At 47.1% G+C, this 16,804-nt stretch overlaps 2 protein-coding genes across 2 annotated transcripts; one reads left to right on the top strand and one right to left on the bottom strand.

The window, feature by feature from the left end:
- Positions 1 to 3,189: 3,189 nt before the first annotated feature.
- TMEM97 (transmembrane protein 97) lies at positions 3,190 to 7,601 on the top strand. The gene is made up of 3 exons (XM_081890735.1): positions 3,190 to 3,539; positions 5,609 to 5,753; positions 7,257 to 7,601. Exons 1-3 carry the CDS (start codon positions 3,360 to 3,362, stop codon positions 7,505 to 7,507), a joined length of 576 nt encoding a protein of 191 aa, XP_081746861.1. The 5' UTR covers positions 3,190 to 3,359; the 3' UTR covers positions 7,508 to 7,601.
- A 1,978-nt stretch (positions 7,602 to 9,579) lies between these two features.
- IFT20 (intraflagellar transport 20) lies at positions 9,580 to 16,597 on the bottom strand. Its single transcript, XM_081890759.1, has 5 exons — positions 16,476 to 16,597; positions 14,197 to 14,343; positions 13,855 to 13,940; positions 12,569 to 12,672; positions 9,580 to 10,077 (listed from the first exon to the last, which is right to left on the bottom strand). The coding sequence occupies exons 2-5, from the start codon at positions 14,321 to 14,323 to the stop codon at positions 9,996 to 9,998; spliced, it is 399 nt and encodes a 132-aa protein (XP_081746885.1). The 5' UTR covers positions 14,324 to 14,343; positions 16,476 to 16,597; the 3' UTR covers positions 9,580 to 9,995.
- Between the last annotated feature and the right edge of the window lie 207 nt (positions 16,598 to 16,804).

Genomic DNA, 16,804 nt, shown 5'->3' with positions numbered 1-16,804 from the left:
GCACCGTGACTAAGTCTTCTGTTCTCCATCTGGCCGAGGCGGGTTGTGGATTCTCTTGCTGACTTCTCCTTTATATTGAATCCACGTTCTTGGATGTGGGACTTGGGCTGTGTTTGCTACATGGAGTTGTCAAATGAACAGATCATTCAGAGGCTGCATGCCAGCTGCTGGAGACTTAAGATGTGGACCTCTAGGGCAGGGGTAGAGACTTTCCTTCCTGTGGAGGGCTGCATTCCTCTCGGGGGTAGAGTTTATTTCTTAAAGGCCTCCTGGTTAGTCGGGCCTGATCTGGCCGTAGAAGCTGAAAGGGGGTGGGGCTACTACTATTCTCCATCCTCACTGCCCATCAAGCTACCATAGGGATTTCGCTTGTCAAGGAGCTTTTGCTGTTGCTTGCTTCCGTCCTATAAGGAAGCTTCCTTACACAGAGTCAGACAGTTGGCCCATCTACCTCAGTATTGTCCACTCTGACTGGCAGCAGCAGCGGCAGTCTATGATTTCATACTGGGAATGCTCTTGGCCTTACCTGGCCACGCCAGGGATTGCACTAAGGACCTTCTGCATACAAAGCAGATGTTCTACCACTGAGCTGTAGCCCTCCAATGTGCTTTTCATATAAAACCTGTACACAATTCCTCTGGCATGTGCATTGCCCCTACAGCACTTTGAAGCACATTCTACGGCACGTTCATTGCCTTGTCTTACTCTCCCCCCCCCCCCATTTGAACAATCAAAACATTTTAACCCTCATCTCTTAGGGATGATTTATTCTGAACTGGATTTATTCTAAACTGGCATTTATTTTAAGTGCCCCTCTGGAACCTTTTGGATTTGAAGTGCCAACAGTGGAGCTTGTCCGTTTTGCCTCACACATCCAAAAACCTCTTCCCACACATCACCATCTCATCCATGCTCCAAGACTCTTCAACTTTGCCCATCTGGTTGTAAAACTAGAAACATACAAATCACAGGAAGAAGGAGAATACATCAAAGGATGGTTTGTGTGCTGTTAATAAAGGAACAATTGAGGTTAAACACAGGTCGTTTAGGATTTGTTATATCCTATTGGCGAAAAACCCATCTGGGGGGTTGTTTTCCCCCACCACACACTTCCAATAAATTGTCAGTCTATTTGGGGTTGGTTATTGCTGTCGGCTGAGTAGTTGTATTGTCCATGGTAAGTACGTCCCATAACTTTGCTATTCCAACCAGTAATGACAACTGCCCATTGGATTTGGTGGGCCAGAAGGCAGGAAGCCCAAACAGCAGGTAAAGTCAGAACCAGTTCTCATTTTGTCCCCATCCTCTGCACTGCTGAGTTTGACAAAGGTAACTGAGGCGGTGGAGGAGGAAACTGTGAGAGAAGTCCATGCCATGGGCTGGTTTTTAGGAAGCAGGCAGGTGGAGCCTGCCTGAGTTTAGGTTGGTGGGGCAGTACCCTGTTCGTCCTAATGGACCCATCTTCATCGAACACATCTTGAAAATAGTGTGAGGTCTTGTTTTCCTTTTTTTCGGTGTGCTCTGGGTCCTAACCACAGGCAAGAGAGTAATACGATCTCTCTCTTAATTGCAGGAATTGACGTACTGTCTGAATGTCAGGTTAGATGAGCTCCATCCAAGTTGCTATGCTATGCCAGCTTCCCATTGCACTGATGGGAACTTAATAGGAAATCACAATGGTTTTGATGGTACCCAGGTGACTGGTGATGCTTTTAAAACTGGCGTGTACCTTGGGATGCTATTGTGGTATAGAGGTTAGAAGTGCCTTTCTCGACCTTGGGTGTTCTTGAACTACAACTCCCATCATCCCTGACCACCCGGCATGCTGGCTAGCAATGATGGTCGTTGTAGTCCAACAACATCTGGAGACCCAAGGTTGAGAAAGGCTGGATTAGCGTGTCTTAACTAGGACCTGGAAGGCCAGGGCTCAGATCCCTGGGTGACCTTTGGCCAGCTGCTGCCTTTCAGCCTAACCAGGGCACCATTAAGCTATTAATCACACCACCACTCTTTAAGTTTTCTTTCACCCTCCCCAGCTCAACAGTTCTGTGCCTCCTGGAGTGCAATGAATTATTATCAAATAATATCCTATTCTTACTTAGCTGCAATGAAGGCTGCAGATAGGCAGGGGCCATGCTCATCTTCTCTATTGTTCCAATTTTAGTATATGTGCTGCCGAAGCAAGAAAATAAGTGCGTATTTAAGGAATCTAATTCGGGAACATAATGAGAAGATCGGAGGTCAAATTAATTGGAAATAGCTTGCAGATATTTAATTGGCTTAGGATTTCATATAAGTTAAGTGGTGACTACAATATGTTTAATTTTAAAATTAAAGGATATAAGGATGTTAATGTTTTAGTTAAATTTCATAAGAACTTTGGTTTGGAAAACCGTTAAAAGGAAGTGCATGGAAATTCAACCAAGGGGACGCGAGGACGTCACTTAACAATGTTAATAAGTGTAATCTTAATAAGCTTATGATCCATGTTTGTTTATTTGTTTTGTTTATAATTTTGTGAAAATCAATAAAAAAAAATTTTTTAAAGAGAAAATCGGAGGTCATGTCAAAATTAATTACAAAACTATGTACAGAATAAGTAACAAACAAGGAATGAATGAGTGTATATTTTTTTGTCTTTAATATCTGTTGATTATTTTTGTTATACGGTTTTAATACTAATTGTTGTTGTTTAGTCGTGTCCGACTCTTCGTGACCCCATGGACCAGAGCCCGCCAGGCACTTCTGTCTTCCACTGCCTCCTGCAGTTTGGTCAAACTCATGCTGGTAGCTTCGAGAACACTATCCAGCGTCATAACTTTTATATGCCTGTTGTCTTTGTCCATGGAGTTTTCTTGGCAGGGATACTGGAGTGGCATGCCGGTTCCTCCTCCAGGTGGATCACGTTTGGTCAAAACTCTCCACTATGACCTGTTCATCTTGGGTGCCCTGCACGGCATAGTTCATAGCTTCTCTGAGTAGTGCGTTTTATAAGAAAAGAAAAAAGACGCTATCTCTTTAAAGCAGTTTTCTTCCCTCCCCCAAAAGAATTCTGGGTATTGTAGTTTGTAAAGGGCTGCTAGGCATTGCAAATCTGCGATAGGCGAACTACAGACTGCGCTTTAAAGGCACAGCCTCTTTTCGGGGATTCCACGCGCAACAGCTTCCCTCCCTGCGTCGGCTTTGCTGCCTTTTCCGAGGCAGCTGCGCTGAGCTCCGTCTCCTTTTGCAAGAAGTGGCTCGGCCCCTTTGCATTCCGCAGCCCTTTTAAAAATGGGCGGGCGCAAAGGGAGGCTGGAAACACCCCTCCCGCTCTCGGAGAAACCAATGGAGGAGGGAGGAAAGTGGGCCGATCTCGGATGAGAAGCTACTGCGGGGAAGCTCATTGCTTTGCACCGAGAGAGGAAGACGCGATGGCGGCTGGGGCAGCGACGCGCCTCCTGGAATGGATCTTCGCCTTCTATTTCCTCACTCACATCCCCATCACGCTGCTGGTCGATTTGCAATCGCTCCCGGGGGCAGGATTTTACCCCCGCAGCGTAAGTCAACGGAGGACGGGTGGCTCAAGCTGCAATCCCTTCCGTACTTTCTTAAACTTCGGGAATGTAGCTTTTACTACTATTTTTGCAAGGCGGCGAGTGGGGTGAGGTTTGCTTCTACAGTAGATAGAAAAAGCGATGGATCGCCCTTGTCTGCTGTGCTGTTGTTAATAATAATAGTAGTAGTAATAATAAGAATAATAATTTATTACTTATACCCCGCCCATCTGGCTGGGTTTCCCCAGCCACTCTGGGCGGCTTCCAACAAAACACTAAAATACAGTAACCTATTAAATATTAAAAGCTTCCCTAAACAGGGCTGCCTTTAGATGTCTTCTAAAAGTCTGGTAGTTATTTTTCTCTCTGACATCTGGTGGGAGGGCGTTCTACAGGGCGGGTGCCACTACCAAGAAGGCCCTCTGCCTGGTTCCCTGTAACTTGGCTTCTCGTAGCGAGGGAACCGCCAGAAGGCCATTGGTGCTGGACCTCAGTGTCCGGGCAGAACAATAGGGGTGGAGACGCTCCTTCAGGTATACTGGACTGAGACAATTTAGGGCTTGAAAGGTCAGCACCAACACTTTGAATTGTGCTCGGAAACGTACTGGGAGCCAGTGTAGGTCTTTCAAGACCGGTCTTATATGGCGTCGGCGGCCGCTTCCAGTCACCAGTCTAGCTGCCGCATTCTGGATTAGTTGTCGTTTTTCTTTCCAATGTGCCTTTTAAGATGGCATCTCCCGTCTTGCAACACAGTCCAAAGGGGCAAGAGCTGTACCTCAACGGCAGAGCATATGGTCTGCATGCAGAAGGCTTTCCTCCTTCCAGCCTGGATTGCTCAGTTGGTTAGAGCGTGGGGCTAATAATAATAATAATTATTATTATTATTATTATTATTATTTATTATTTGTACCCCGCGCATCTGGCTGGGTTTCCCCAGCCACTCTGGGCAGCTTCCAACAAAGATTAAAAATACATTAAAATGTCACACATTAAATCTTCCCTGAACAGGGCTGCAAGGTTGCAGGTTTGATCCCTATATGGGACCGCTGCATATTCCAGCGTTGCTAGATGATCCTCAGGGTCCCTTCCCTCTCTACGATTCTTTAATCCAGGGCCTATAAAACCAAGTGGAGTGTTTGCTCTGCGCCTGTAGCTTTTTGCCCTCAGGTCAATGTGCCTGAATTCTTGATTGCAGTGCTTGTTGAAAGATCCCTGAGATTATGCCTTTCAATATCTTGATTATTATTGAGGGCGTTCTTCTGCAAGAAACGAAAAGCACACACATTGGCTCCATATGCACTACATTTAAAGCAGTATCATGCCACTTTGAAAAAGTGATGCCTTCCCTCAAAGAATCCTGGGAGTTGTAGTTTGTTAAGGGTGCTGTTAGGGAGACCCCTTATTCCTACACACTGAGGTACAATTCCAGTTAAACCACTCTCTTGGAATTGTAGCTCTGTGGGGAGAATCAGGGAGTCTCCTAACAACTCTCAGCACCCTCAACGAACTGCAACTCCCATGGTTCTTTTGGGAAGCCCTCCCTGTTCACAATGGAATGATCCTGCTTTAAATGCATATTGCAGGTGGGGCCTTTGGCACCGCTGCCAATGTGGCCTGCAGAAGGATCTCGTCGCAGGGCCAAAAGTTGCCCCCCAGGTTACAATATACTGTAATTCCTTGTGGTATGACATTGAATTGTAGTCCCAGATTAAACCACAGTTTCCCAGTCTCCAGTAAGCCCTATTGCAGATTGGGCAGGTGGCTGATCCGATCCTGGTTTCATATCCTCTTTTGTAATCCAATATTAATATTAAGTTCAAATGTAACAGGAAACCGTGGTTTAACAAGCAGTAGGCAAGAAAAGAGGGGAGGGTCTAATAAACCGTGGCTTGCTAGATCGCTGTGACCTGCAGCTATGTGACTGTTCCCCCCTATTCTTTTTGCTTATATTTATCTTTGAAGAGCCATTTGTACTGATAGCATATTAAGAGTGGTCAAAATAAGTGACGGGAGATTTTTATGTTTAGCTGCAGCTAACATTCCCTCCCCCCCCCCCCTTTTCTCTCCCTAAGCTGAAAGAATTGACGACATGGTACACAGTTTCATTTAAGGACCCCATGATGCAGGACCCCCCTGCCTGGTTCAGGGCCTTCATTGTCTGCGAAGCCTTCCTACAGTTGCCTTTCTTCCCTATTGCAGCCTATGCCTTCTGGAAAGGTTGGTGTGCCAATTGGGTGGGGTTCAGGGGGAGCACTTGTGATTAGGAATGTAGGAAGCTTGGTCCATCTAGCCGAGTATTGTGTGGGCTCGTCAAGGTTTCTGGCAGGGGGCATGGGAACAGGGGAACGGTCTCCCTCAGGAAGCTGTAGATTCTCCTTCACTGGAGGTTTTTAAGCAGAGCTTGAAAGGCCATCTGTCGTAGATGCCGTAGTCGAGATTCCTGCATTGCAGGGGGTTGGACTAGATGACCATAGGGGTCCCTTCCTACTCTACGATTCTATGCTTCTGTGACTTGATGGGCCTGATCTCAACAGGGCTCTTTCTAAGGTTCTCATGAACATTATGGCCAAGAGCTCAGCAGCTTTTGCTCATGTTACCCAAATAGCGTTTTGATCTGCATTTTAACAGATAATTTTATATACAGTGGATGCTCGGGTTGTGAACATGATCTGTGTGGGATGCACATTCGCAACCCGCAGTGGTGCATCTGCGCACGCCCGGGTTGCGATTCTGCGCATGCGCAAAGCGCGATTTAGCGATTCTGCGCATCCGCGACCGCCAAAACCCAGAAGTAACCCGTTCCGGTACTTCTGGGTTTTGGTGGGTGCGTAACCTGAAAAAATGCAACCTGAAGCAGCTGTAACCCGAGGTATGACTGTATATATATGACAGGCATGTCCAACAGGTAGATCGTGACCTACTGGTTGATTGCGGGGCATCCCTGGTCAACCCCGTGTGACCTTGATTGATTCCCCCCCCCCCCAAAGCTCAACAACTTTGGGTCTTCCTCCCCAAAAAAGCTCAACAACTTTGGTCAATAGAATGTGTAGACCACTGCCAGTTGTTTTTTTAGTGGGAGTAGATCGCAGTAACACCAAATAAATCTTCATATAGACATAATAATTGAAGGCTGTCATCATGCAGCCCCCGTGGGAGGACTTGTTGCGCCGCATCGCAATTTTGGATTGCATGCAGCTGCGGTAGAGGCAGGGAGCAGAAGAGAAGGCTGGGTTTATACTGGTGGTTTCAAACAACGGCAGAAGTTTGAATAAAGCAGGGGTGGAGGGACGCAGAAGAACCGTAAGGCTATGGGGGCACTGCTGGAAGGAGCTGTGAGGGGATGGGGGCTTGGGTGAGATGCAAAGGAGGGCGGGGCTGTCTTAAATTGTTTTAAATGTTATATGTTTATTTGGGTATTTGTAGGTTAGGGGCTTGTTGGGCAGTGCCCATTTTTTATTAGTTTGCATACATTAGTATTGCAAACTAATAGTATTAGTATTGTAAATTGTTTTAATTATTTTTATTATGTATTTTGTGACTTTATTTTGTAACTTTGTGTTGTGAACTGCCCTGAGACCTATGGGCATAGGGCAGTATAATAATAATAATTAATAATAATAATAATATAATATAGGGAGAGTTGTTGAGCAGGATATGCATGTGTGTGCATGTACGATGTGATTTGAAGAATATTTAAACTCTGCTCTTAAAAAAATCCAGGCAGCTGCAAATGGATCCGAATCCCAGCCATCATTTACGCGACGCACGTCATGACCACGCTGCTCCCCATCTTCAGCCACGTCCTGTTCAGCGATTTCTCGCGGTCCAAGCACCCTGCGCCCCAGACGCTGCACGAACGCTTGACTCTCTGCGCCATTTACAGCCCCTACTTCCTGATTCCCTGCCTCATTCTTCTCACGATGCTCTTTAGCCCCCTGTATAACCAGGTGGATAAAAGGAAAAAGAAATAAGCCGGCGAGGATTCTTCCTAAAAGAGGGGGAAGGAGTCAGCCCTTGGATTCAGAAGCTTGCAAACTGGGCCAATAAAATGTTTTTTTATTATTATTATTATTGTGTTGGTGTCCGTGAGGTGGATGGATGTATAGCTTCAAAGGGAGGGGGACTTGCGGAACGAGGGCCACATTTTCTTCTGGGCAAGCTTCTGAGGGCCACATGCCAAAACCCTATCCATCCAGACAAGCAAGAAGCCTTTTCAGAGTGAAGGACATAGTTCAGTCAGGCAGCAACATTCGAGGAGGGTGTGTAGCAGGGCCAGTGAAGGATGTTTTCTGGGGAAGAGTCCCAGGGCCAGATGGAGAGCATGTGACTCAGTCTCAAGGTTACGGGTTCGAATCCCACGTTGGGCAGAATGATTCCTGCATTGCAGGGGTTTGCACTAACTAGATGACCCTTGCGCTCCCTTCCAACTGGGCAGTTCTATTATTCTTTGGCCGCTGGGTTCTCCATTCCTGACATAACTGAAGCCCCTTGTTATTTACCGAGGAGGAAGTGGAATTTGGCCATTTCCAAACCAACATCCTGCCCTCAAAACAACCTGCTGATCTGGTAAAAGAGGTTGTTTCGCCTCTGGGTTTGTGTCGAAGAGCACCGATGCTAATTTATTACCCTCTTGGTTCATTCTTATCCCAGGATATTCCAGAGTAAAGGGGTCGTGTGCTTCTCCTTTCCCCAGGGCGAGGGATTGAGAGCAGCTTTGTCGGAATGAACTGTTGCTCTGCAAACCAATAACTGTAGACCAGACATTTCCAACTCCCAAGAGACACTGATCTACTCCCAGTATTAAAAAGCGGGCAGTGATCTACCCACTGTCATTGGAGGGAGGAGGAGTGTGCATGGAGTGGGTGGATTGCCCAGAGTTGTTGAGCTTTTGGGGGGAGGATTGTAGGGTTTTTTAGTCCCCCCCCTTAACTTATTGTACATGATAAGGATCCCGTGATCTACCAGGATCAGCGAAGGACCTACTGGTAGATTGCAATTTACAGGTTGGACATCCCTGTTGTAGACAAGGGGTTGTATCAAAGTCACTTGGTACTATACTTCTTGCACTGGCAAAATGGTAAGGACGTGGGTGGCGCTGTGGGTTAAACCACAGAGCCTAGGATTTGCCGATCAGAAGATCGTAGGTTTGAATCCCTGCAACGGGGTGAGCTCCCATTGCTCAGTCCTTGCTCCTGCCAACCTAGCAGTTCGAAAGCACATCAAAGTGCAAGTAGATAAATAGGTACCACTCCGGCAGGAAGGTAAATGGTGTTTCCGTGCGCTGCTCTGGTTCGCCAGAAGCGGCTTAGTCATGCTGGCCACATGACCTGGAAGCTGTATGCCAGCTCCCTCGGCCAATAAAGCGAGATGAGCACCGCAACCCAAGTCGGTCACGACTGGACCCAATGGTCAGGGGTCCCTTTACCTTTACTGGCAAAATGATGTTCCACAAGAGGAAAACATAAGTATATTATGGAAGGATGGAATCAGAGAACTGTAGTTTTGGAAGGTGCCACAAGTGGCAACCCCCCCATGCCTTGCAGGAACCACGGCTGCAGAATCCCTGGAGGATGGTCAACCTCTGCTTAAAGAGCCCTCAACGGAGTTCACCACCATCTGAGGTAGTCCTTTCCACTGTCAAACAGCTCTTGCCCTCATAAAGTTCTTCTGATGTTTATTGGGGTCTTTCTTCCTTGTCATTTGAACCCACTGGTTGGGGTTCTGCCTTCGGAAGCAGTAGATATGGCGGCCATATTCAAATAACACTTTTCAAGCCTTCAGGCGAAACACACCCAGCTCCCTCAGCTGTAACTCGTAAGGCTCCGTTTCCAGACCCTTGATCATCTAGTCAATCTCCTCCTCAGAGTGCAGTGTCCAGAACTGGACAGTCGTGCGGCAGATTGCACAGGATTCAAGTGTCGGGTCACAAGGACCATGTGTGGTGCCTACTTTTTCCATGCCAGGCTAATTTTACATGCTCTCCCAATCATGTTTCCAGCTCACACCCAAATGTACTAAGGGCAACATAAAAAGGAAATGAGGCGTCTTTAAAAACAATAATTTATTTCCTGATTTCCTTGAAAGTATTTTACAGGGCTTTTTTTTATAAAAACGGAAAAAAAAGAACAATGGGAAGTTGTGTAAAACACAGAACAGTCTGATGACTATATAAATGACTGGCCATTTTAAAAAAATCTTCAAAAATACAATAGCTGTAGCTGTCCCTTTTAGAAATATCTTATTGCCAGACCTAAAGTAAGTCCAAAAGAGTATTTAAGATCTAAACTTTTTTTGTTTTGTTTTTGAGAGGTGATCTTGGTCAATTCAAAAAATAAAAAGGTCAAAATTGCCCCCTCCCATTCCCCCCCTAAAAAAACCCAATTAGACTATAGGAATGGTTCAAGATTTCCCAGTGTGTTTGGTGCTGGTCATAAATTCTCTCTCTCATTCTCTCTCTCTCTACTTCTGGAAAATGAATTGGTCGATGAATTCGTTCTGGTCTGCTTCTATTTTACACAGCGTTTGATATTCGATGCGGTACCTGGAGAAAAAGCAGAGCAAATGTGTTAGCTCGGCCATCTTCCGAGTCCAATCAGCCACGGCTGGCCAAAATGGCTGGAGGGTCAAGAAATGACAGGAATTGCCCACTTAGCATGTCTGAAAAAGTGGGCTCTATTCAGGACTCGTTAACTTTTGACCTTCCAGATTTTGCTGTATGCAACAAGAACAGCCTTGGCAGCTTTCGGTCAGTCTGAATCAGTGTGCTCAATGACCAGATCTATTTCCCTTCTTTGGGGAAGGTTTCAAGAATGGCACTGTAGGAGAAAATCCCTTTTCAGTTGGGGCTCCACATCTGTGGAACACTCTCTCCAATGAGGTCCACTTGGCATCTTCAACCAACCTCTTCCTTGGCACAAGGTAAAACCTTGCTCTTTATGCCAAGCTCCTGATGAACAAGGGCAGGTGAGGAGGGATGTTGCTGAACTGCAACCTCCCTCCCATCCCTGGCCATTGGAATGATGGGAGTTGTAGTTCAGCAATGCCTGGAAGGCTGCAGATTAGGCACCTGGGCTCTCTGCTTTTGCCATGAAGGGCTTTCAGATTCGAAAGTGTGTAATAAGCAAGACTCACATACATACAAACAGTATCTCTTATTATATGAACACAAGAGGCTGGCACTGGAGTTTTACAAGCACATGCAAAGGCATTCCCCAGATAAGGAATACTATTGGCCACCTGCTGCAGATCACAGGTTAAAAGCTCCCTTCCCAAGTTTGGCTTTTCTCAGATTTCAGCCAGAATTAGAAACCACCAGCCAACTGCATGAATGTGGGGCTAGATTACTTCATCCCCTGTATGCCCACTTGACCATTCCGATCTGCAGAACTGGCATGGCTACAGGTGCCAAATAACACTCGTTACGGCAGTGCAAGAAATCGATCTTTTAGTGTAGCAGCACCTTTGGAACTCCCTGATTGACCCCCCCCCCCAAAAAAAACACCCCTCGGGAATTAGAAGCTGTCAATCAGTTGCACGAACTTGAAAAAGGGACTTTTAAAAAAAAACAACCAGTGATCTGCAGCAGGTGGTTGGCAGTATTTCTTGTTTTGAGGGATTCTGTATGCGTTTCTGCAACTGTCAAGCTCTTGAACTTTTCTCTATATGATATAAATACTATTTGTATCGATTTGTGCTTATTTATTGTGCAGGTAGTGGCAAGACTCCTACAGGGCGCATCTTAGCCTCAATGGTGCCCCACAAGATCCTCTCATTTTTGCTGCCCACAAAGTAAAAATATTCAAAGAGACACGACAGCTCAGTTGGCCCAAGGTTGAATCCCTTAATGGGGCAGTTACATATTCCTGCATTGCAGGGGGGCTGGACTCGGTAATCCACAGGGTCCCATCCAACTCTATGATTCTATGACTGGCTGAGGTCCAGCTCTGAGGGCCTTCTGGCGGTTCCCTCACTGCGAGAAGCCAAGTTACAGGGAACCAGGCAGAGGGCCTTCTCGGTAGTGGCACCCGCCCTGTGGAACGCCCTCCCACCAGGTGTCAAAGAGAACAACAACTATCAGACTTTTAGAAGGCACCTGAAGGCAGCCCTGTTTAGGAAAGCTTTTAATGTTTGATGCACTATTGTATTTTAATATTTTGTTGGAAGCCGCCCAGATGACAGATGGCGGGGTATAAATAAACTATTATTATTATTATTATTATTATTATTATTATTATTATTATGGCTGCTGGATCAGGCCAATGGCCCATCTAGTCCAACATCCTGTTCCCACAGTGGCCAACCAGATGCCTGTTGGGGAACCCATAAGCAGGACCCATGACGAGAGAGCTCTCGTCTCCTGCTGCTTCCTGAATTTGGTATTCAGAGTGTACTGCCTCTGACAATGGAGGCAGAACAAAGCCATCATGGCTAGTAGCCATTGAGAGCCTTGTGGTCCATGAAACCTCTTATAAAGCCATCCAGTATACCTGAAGGAGCGTCTCCACCCCCATCGTTCTGCCCAGACACTGAGGTCCAGCTCTGAGGGCCTTCTGGTGGTCCCCTCACTGCGAGAAGCCAAGTTACAGGGAACCAGGCAGAGGGCCTTCTCGGTAGTGGCTCCCACCCTGTGGAATGCCTTCCCACCAGATATCAAAGAGAAGAACAACTATCAGACTCTTAGAAGATATCTGAAGGCAGCCCTGTTTAGGGAAGCTTTTAACGTTTAACAGACCACTGTATTTTAATACTTTGTTGGAAGCCGCCCAGGGTGGCTGGGGAGACCCAGCGAGATGGGCGGGGTATAAATAATAAAATATCGTTATTGTTATTGTTATCGTCATCATCATCATCCTCCAAATTGGTGGACACCACTGCCTCTTATGGGAGGATGTGCGATAGTTTAACTCTGCGCTGTGTGAAATAGTATTTTGTCTCTCCTGATTCTTTCGACATTCAGTTTCTTTGGCGGTCCATGGCTTCTGGTGTTATGAGAGATGGGGGAAAGCTTTCCTGTATCCCTTTTCTTTTCGCACCTTTCCAGCTGTGTTGTCTTCTCGGCTATCAGCGCCTGAAGCTGCTGCTGCTGGGCTTCTCTTTGCTTCGCTATGGACTTCAGCAAGTTGCGGGCGCCAATTGCCTGCGGAAAGAGGGATTTTATTCTGGGCGATCCCGGAGCACCTTAGCAGCCCTCCATTTGGGGGTGGAGGGGGGACTGATTCTTAGTGATGCAATGAAACAAATCTTACCTACAATGAATGGAGCTTCCATGGATTAAAGAAGTGGCTGCTTTTAATCTGCACATATATTGCAGATGGAGAAAACTTTTTAAAAGTATTTTTACACACATACCCCACTTGGATGACGCCTTCCTGCGATCACAACCAAGCACCCTTTTAGAAGATGCTTGCCAGCCACGGACTTGTAAGTCTCTCAGCCAGCACAGCAAGAGGCTCTTAATCTCAGGGTTGTGGGTTTGAGCCCCATGGTGGGCAAAAGATTCCTGCATTGCAGCAGCTTGGGCTAGAGGACCTTCGTGCTCCCTGCCAACTCTACAATTCTATGATTCTGTGATCTGACAATAGCAGGGCCATCACCCAAAATTGTATTGACGCAATTGTACATTCCTCACTTCATCAGTCAAATGTAAAGGTAAAGGGACCCCTGACCGTTAGGTCCAGTCATGGCCGACTCTGGGGTTGCGGTGCTCATCTCGCTTTATTGGCCGAGGGAGCCGGCGTACAGCTTCCGGGTCATGTGGCCAGCATGACTAAGCCGCTTCTGGCAAAACAGAGCAGCGCATGGAAATGCTGTTTACCTTCCTGCTGGAGCGGTACCTATTTATCTACTTGCACTTTGACGTGCTTTCAAACTGCTAGGTTGGCAGGAGCAGGGACCGAGCAACAGGAGTTCACCCCATCGCGGGGATTTGAACCACTGACCTTCTGATCGGGAAGTCCTAGGCTCTGTGGTTTAACCCACAGCGCCACCCGCGTCACTCAATGAAATGTGCATAGGAGAAAATAAATGCTCTGAATAATAATAATTTTTAAACAATGCATGTCTTGCAAAAGGCATCATCTCAAGAGAGGTATCTTCTTCTCGCTCTCTCAGGAGGGAAGGCCTCCTCTTCAGTTATGAATCTGTGCTTCAAAAGGGCCTTGGATAATTCCCAACCGGGAAACCGAACTACTGTTCAGTTTTAACAGTAGTCACACGATGCTGCATGTCTGTTGGGGGACAAAAAAATTACCGGAGAAAAGGCGCATGCAACAAAGGGCTAGCCTACTTATTCTGACATCACTTTGCCCCGTCAGATTACCTTAATCTTCTCATTTTCAGTTGCTTTTGCTAGCTGATCTACAAGTTCGATGAGGCTGCCCACTATTTTCTTAAATTCTGCAATTTCTGGAAAGGAGGAACAGAAACAATCAAGACCAAGGTTCTCTCTCTCCCACCATGGTTATTAAACAAACATAGGCAAGTTAGGAAGATGCTGTCATTGCTAATCACTGTTCTTGATTTCTGAATCAGAATTCAGCAGTAAACCATTCCAAGCAGTGAACAGTCAAGCAATGTGTGTGAACCAGCCCTTTGACCAAACATTAACGTTGCACAAAAGAGTGAGAGATGCAGGCCTGTGCTCAGCAAAGAGGGAACTTACTGTCTACAAATACTTTACATTCTTCTTTCAGCTCAGTCGTTTGCTGGGACACCTCCGGGTCCAAAACCCTCAGTTTGTTCAGTTCGTCAAAGTGAAAGCCTGCTTCGCCTAGGATATCTTTGGCCATGATGGATCCTTTTTAGACTTCTGTGCAAAATAACCAAACACAAGAAACCTTTTTTTAAAAAAAAGGAGAGAAGGGAAAAAGAGAGAGATTGCATCCCTCGATATTGTGATGCTTGGGTTCCTAATAGGTTTGATGCTTGGTTCCCAATAGACTTTGATGCTTGGGTTCCCAATAGGCTTGTCGCCCATTTCCCTATTTCAATGTATCCTTATGTACTCTGTGTGGAGCTTCCCTTAAGGATGGTTCAGAAGCCGCAGCCAATGCAGAATAGATCAGCAAGACTGCTGAAGGGGGTGCCTTATTGACAGCACATAACAACTCTACTGAAAGAACTGCCAGTACGCTATCAGGTGAAGGATAAGGCCGTGCTATTGGCATATAAAGCCCTGAGTAAGGCCTCAACTGTACTATTCAGTTAAAACAGTATCACCCCACTTTAAAAAGTTGTGCCTTCCTCCAAAGGATCATGGGAACTGTAGTTTGGTAAGGAGTTGTTTGAGAGTTGTTTGGTGATGCCCATTCCTCTCACAGAGCTACGCTTCCCAGAGAGATTTATTTTTCAGCCACTCTGAGAATATTTTTGCCACATTTTTCCAGGGCCGAGACCCACTTCACCAGTCAGGATGTGGTTTTAAACTCAATTTAACAATTGTAACGAAGGCCTACCATTCTTCTGCCCTTCAGATAAATCAAATATGGGGAACCTTTAGCTCTGTAGATGTTGTTGCCTAGCAGGGAAGGAAGGAACCTATTTTTGGTGGCACCTGTGGAACTCCCTCCAAAGGGACACACCACCGGGCCCCTCTTTGACTATGTAATTATGCATATTTATGGGAAATAAATAACATAAATAAATAGAAGCCGGCCTTGTGGCAAGGAGCGTCAAAACTTTTATGTGTTTAGAAGGATGGGAGGGAGTGTCTTTACTTTATTAAAGTATTCTTGGACCACATCTCAAGGTTACAATACGAAACAAATCATAAGAGGTCAAATAAAATCAAGACAACTCTTTAAAAACACACAGACAAATTGCCAGCTGATGAAACCTTCCTTTTACAGCTCAGCTCTGTGTTTCTACTGATGATACATCACACTGGGGCTTGGGCAGCCCTGCCAAACAGCCGATTCACGGCTCTACCTGATGGTCCATTCCCCCTGAACATGGATGCTCCATTATTCCCACCTGTGGCTGCGACCCAACCTAACCCTTCCTACAAAGCCAGCTTCCCCAGACCACCTAGCCCGGCATCCTGTTTCACCACAGCGGCCAACCCTTCAGCAATCGGAAGCCCACACACAAAAAAGCCACCCCCTAATAATAATTATTTATTATTTATAACCCGCCCATCTGGCTGGGCTTCCCCAGCCACTCTGGGCAGCTTCCAGAAAAATATTAAAATACTGTAATACATCAAACATTAAAAGCTTCTAAAAGTCTGGTAGTTGTTGTTCTCTTTGACATCTGATGGGAGGGCGTCACCACCAAGAAGGCCCTCTGCCTGGTTCCCTGTGACTTGGCTTCTTGCAGTGAGGGAACCGCCAGAAGGCCCTCGGCGCTGGACCTCAGTGTCTGGGTAGAACGATGGGGGTGGAGACGCTCCTTCAGATACACTGAACCGAGGCCGTTTAGGGCTTGAAAGGTCAGCACCCACACTTTGAATTGTGCTCGGAAATGTACTGGGAACCAATGTAGGTCTTTCAAGACCTGTGTTATGTGGTCTCGGCGGCCGCCCCCAGTCACCAGTCTAGCTGCCGCGTTCTGGATTAGTTGTAGTTTCCGGTTCACCTTCCAAGGTAGCCCCACATAGAGCGCATTGCAGTAGTCCAAGCGGGAGATAACCAGCTGGTCCCGTGAGATAGACTGCCCCTGAACAGGGAGGCTCGTCCTCTACCTACTGCAGCTGCTATAGGCGAGCATCATATTCCACCCCAAGCGCCACTCGAGGCCCCATCGCCTGCTGGCCAAGGAAGGCAGGTGCCCCAGGGAAGCCCACGAGGATGGGCACAAAGGCAGGTAAGCAGCGCTGGCGGACGGGCTGCCTGCTGTCCCCCAGCAACTGGCACTCAGAGGCATGGGCTACCTGCCTGCCTGCCACCCTCCTCGCCCCGCCTCCCAATGCCAACCCTATGGGGTCCCCGCCGCCCGGCTCACCTGCAGCCCCTGCGGACGCGCCAGGTGGCTCCCGGCTGCCCCTCCCTCCCTCCTCCAGCGCGGCCTTCCGCTGCCACGGCGACAGCAGCAGCAGCCGCCACTGGCTCCTCCTCCTCCTCCTGCCGCCCCGCCCACAAGGAACGTACCACTTAGCGAGGCGGGGGGGTGGAGGGGAGAGAAGGCATCACGGGAAGTGTAGTTTCTCTAGGAAGCATCCAAAAGCAAGGAGGGGGAGCGCGAGGGATGGCGCCAGAGGCGTCTACAGAGAAACAGGGAACCATTGTATTTTAATCAATTGTTTTATACTTTATACACGCGGCGCTCTCATA

The sequence above is a fragment of the Podarcis melisellensis genome (genome assembly GCF_964234715.1).
Source record: "Podarcis melisellensis genome assembly, chromosome: 15".
NCBI lineage: Eukaryota > Metazoa > Chordata > Lepidosauria > Squamata > Lacertidae > Podarcis > Podarcis melisellensis.
This window is presented reverse-complemented; position numbering and strand designations above follow the sequence as displayed.

Excerpts from the sequence above, each read along its gene's own strand:
- TMEM97 (XM_081890735.1), top strand. The coding sequence starts at position 3,360 with ATGAGAAGCTACTGCGGGGAAGCTCATTGCTTTGCACCGAGAGAGGAA. Across the intron at positions 3,540-5,608 it reads CAGGATTTTACCCCCGCAGC|CTGAAAGAATTGACGACATG; the intron begins GTAAGTCAACGG and ends TCTCTCCCTAAG. Across the intron at positions 5,754-7,256 it reads AGCCTATGCCTTCTGGAAAG|GCAGCTGCAAATGGATCCGA; the intron begins GTTGGTGTGCCA and ends AAAAAAATCCAG.
- IFT20 (XM_081890759.1), bottom strand. The coding sequence starts at position 14,323 with ATGGCCAAAGATATCCTAGGCGAAGCAGGCTTTCACTTTGACGAACTG. Across the intron at positions 13,941-14,196 it reads ATGTAAAGTATTTGTAGACA|AAATTGCAGAATTTAAGAAA; the intron begins GTAAGTTCCCTC and ends CCTCCTTTCCAG. Across the intron at positions 12,673-13,854 it reads CTGAAAATGAGAAGATTAAG|GCAATTGGCGCCCGCAACTT; the intron begins GTAATCTGACGG and ends CTCTTTCCGCAG.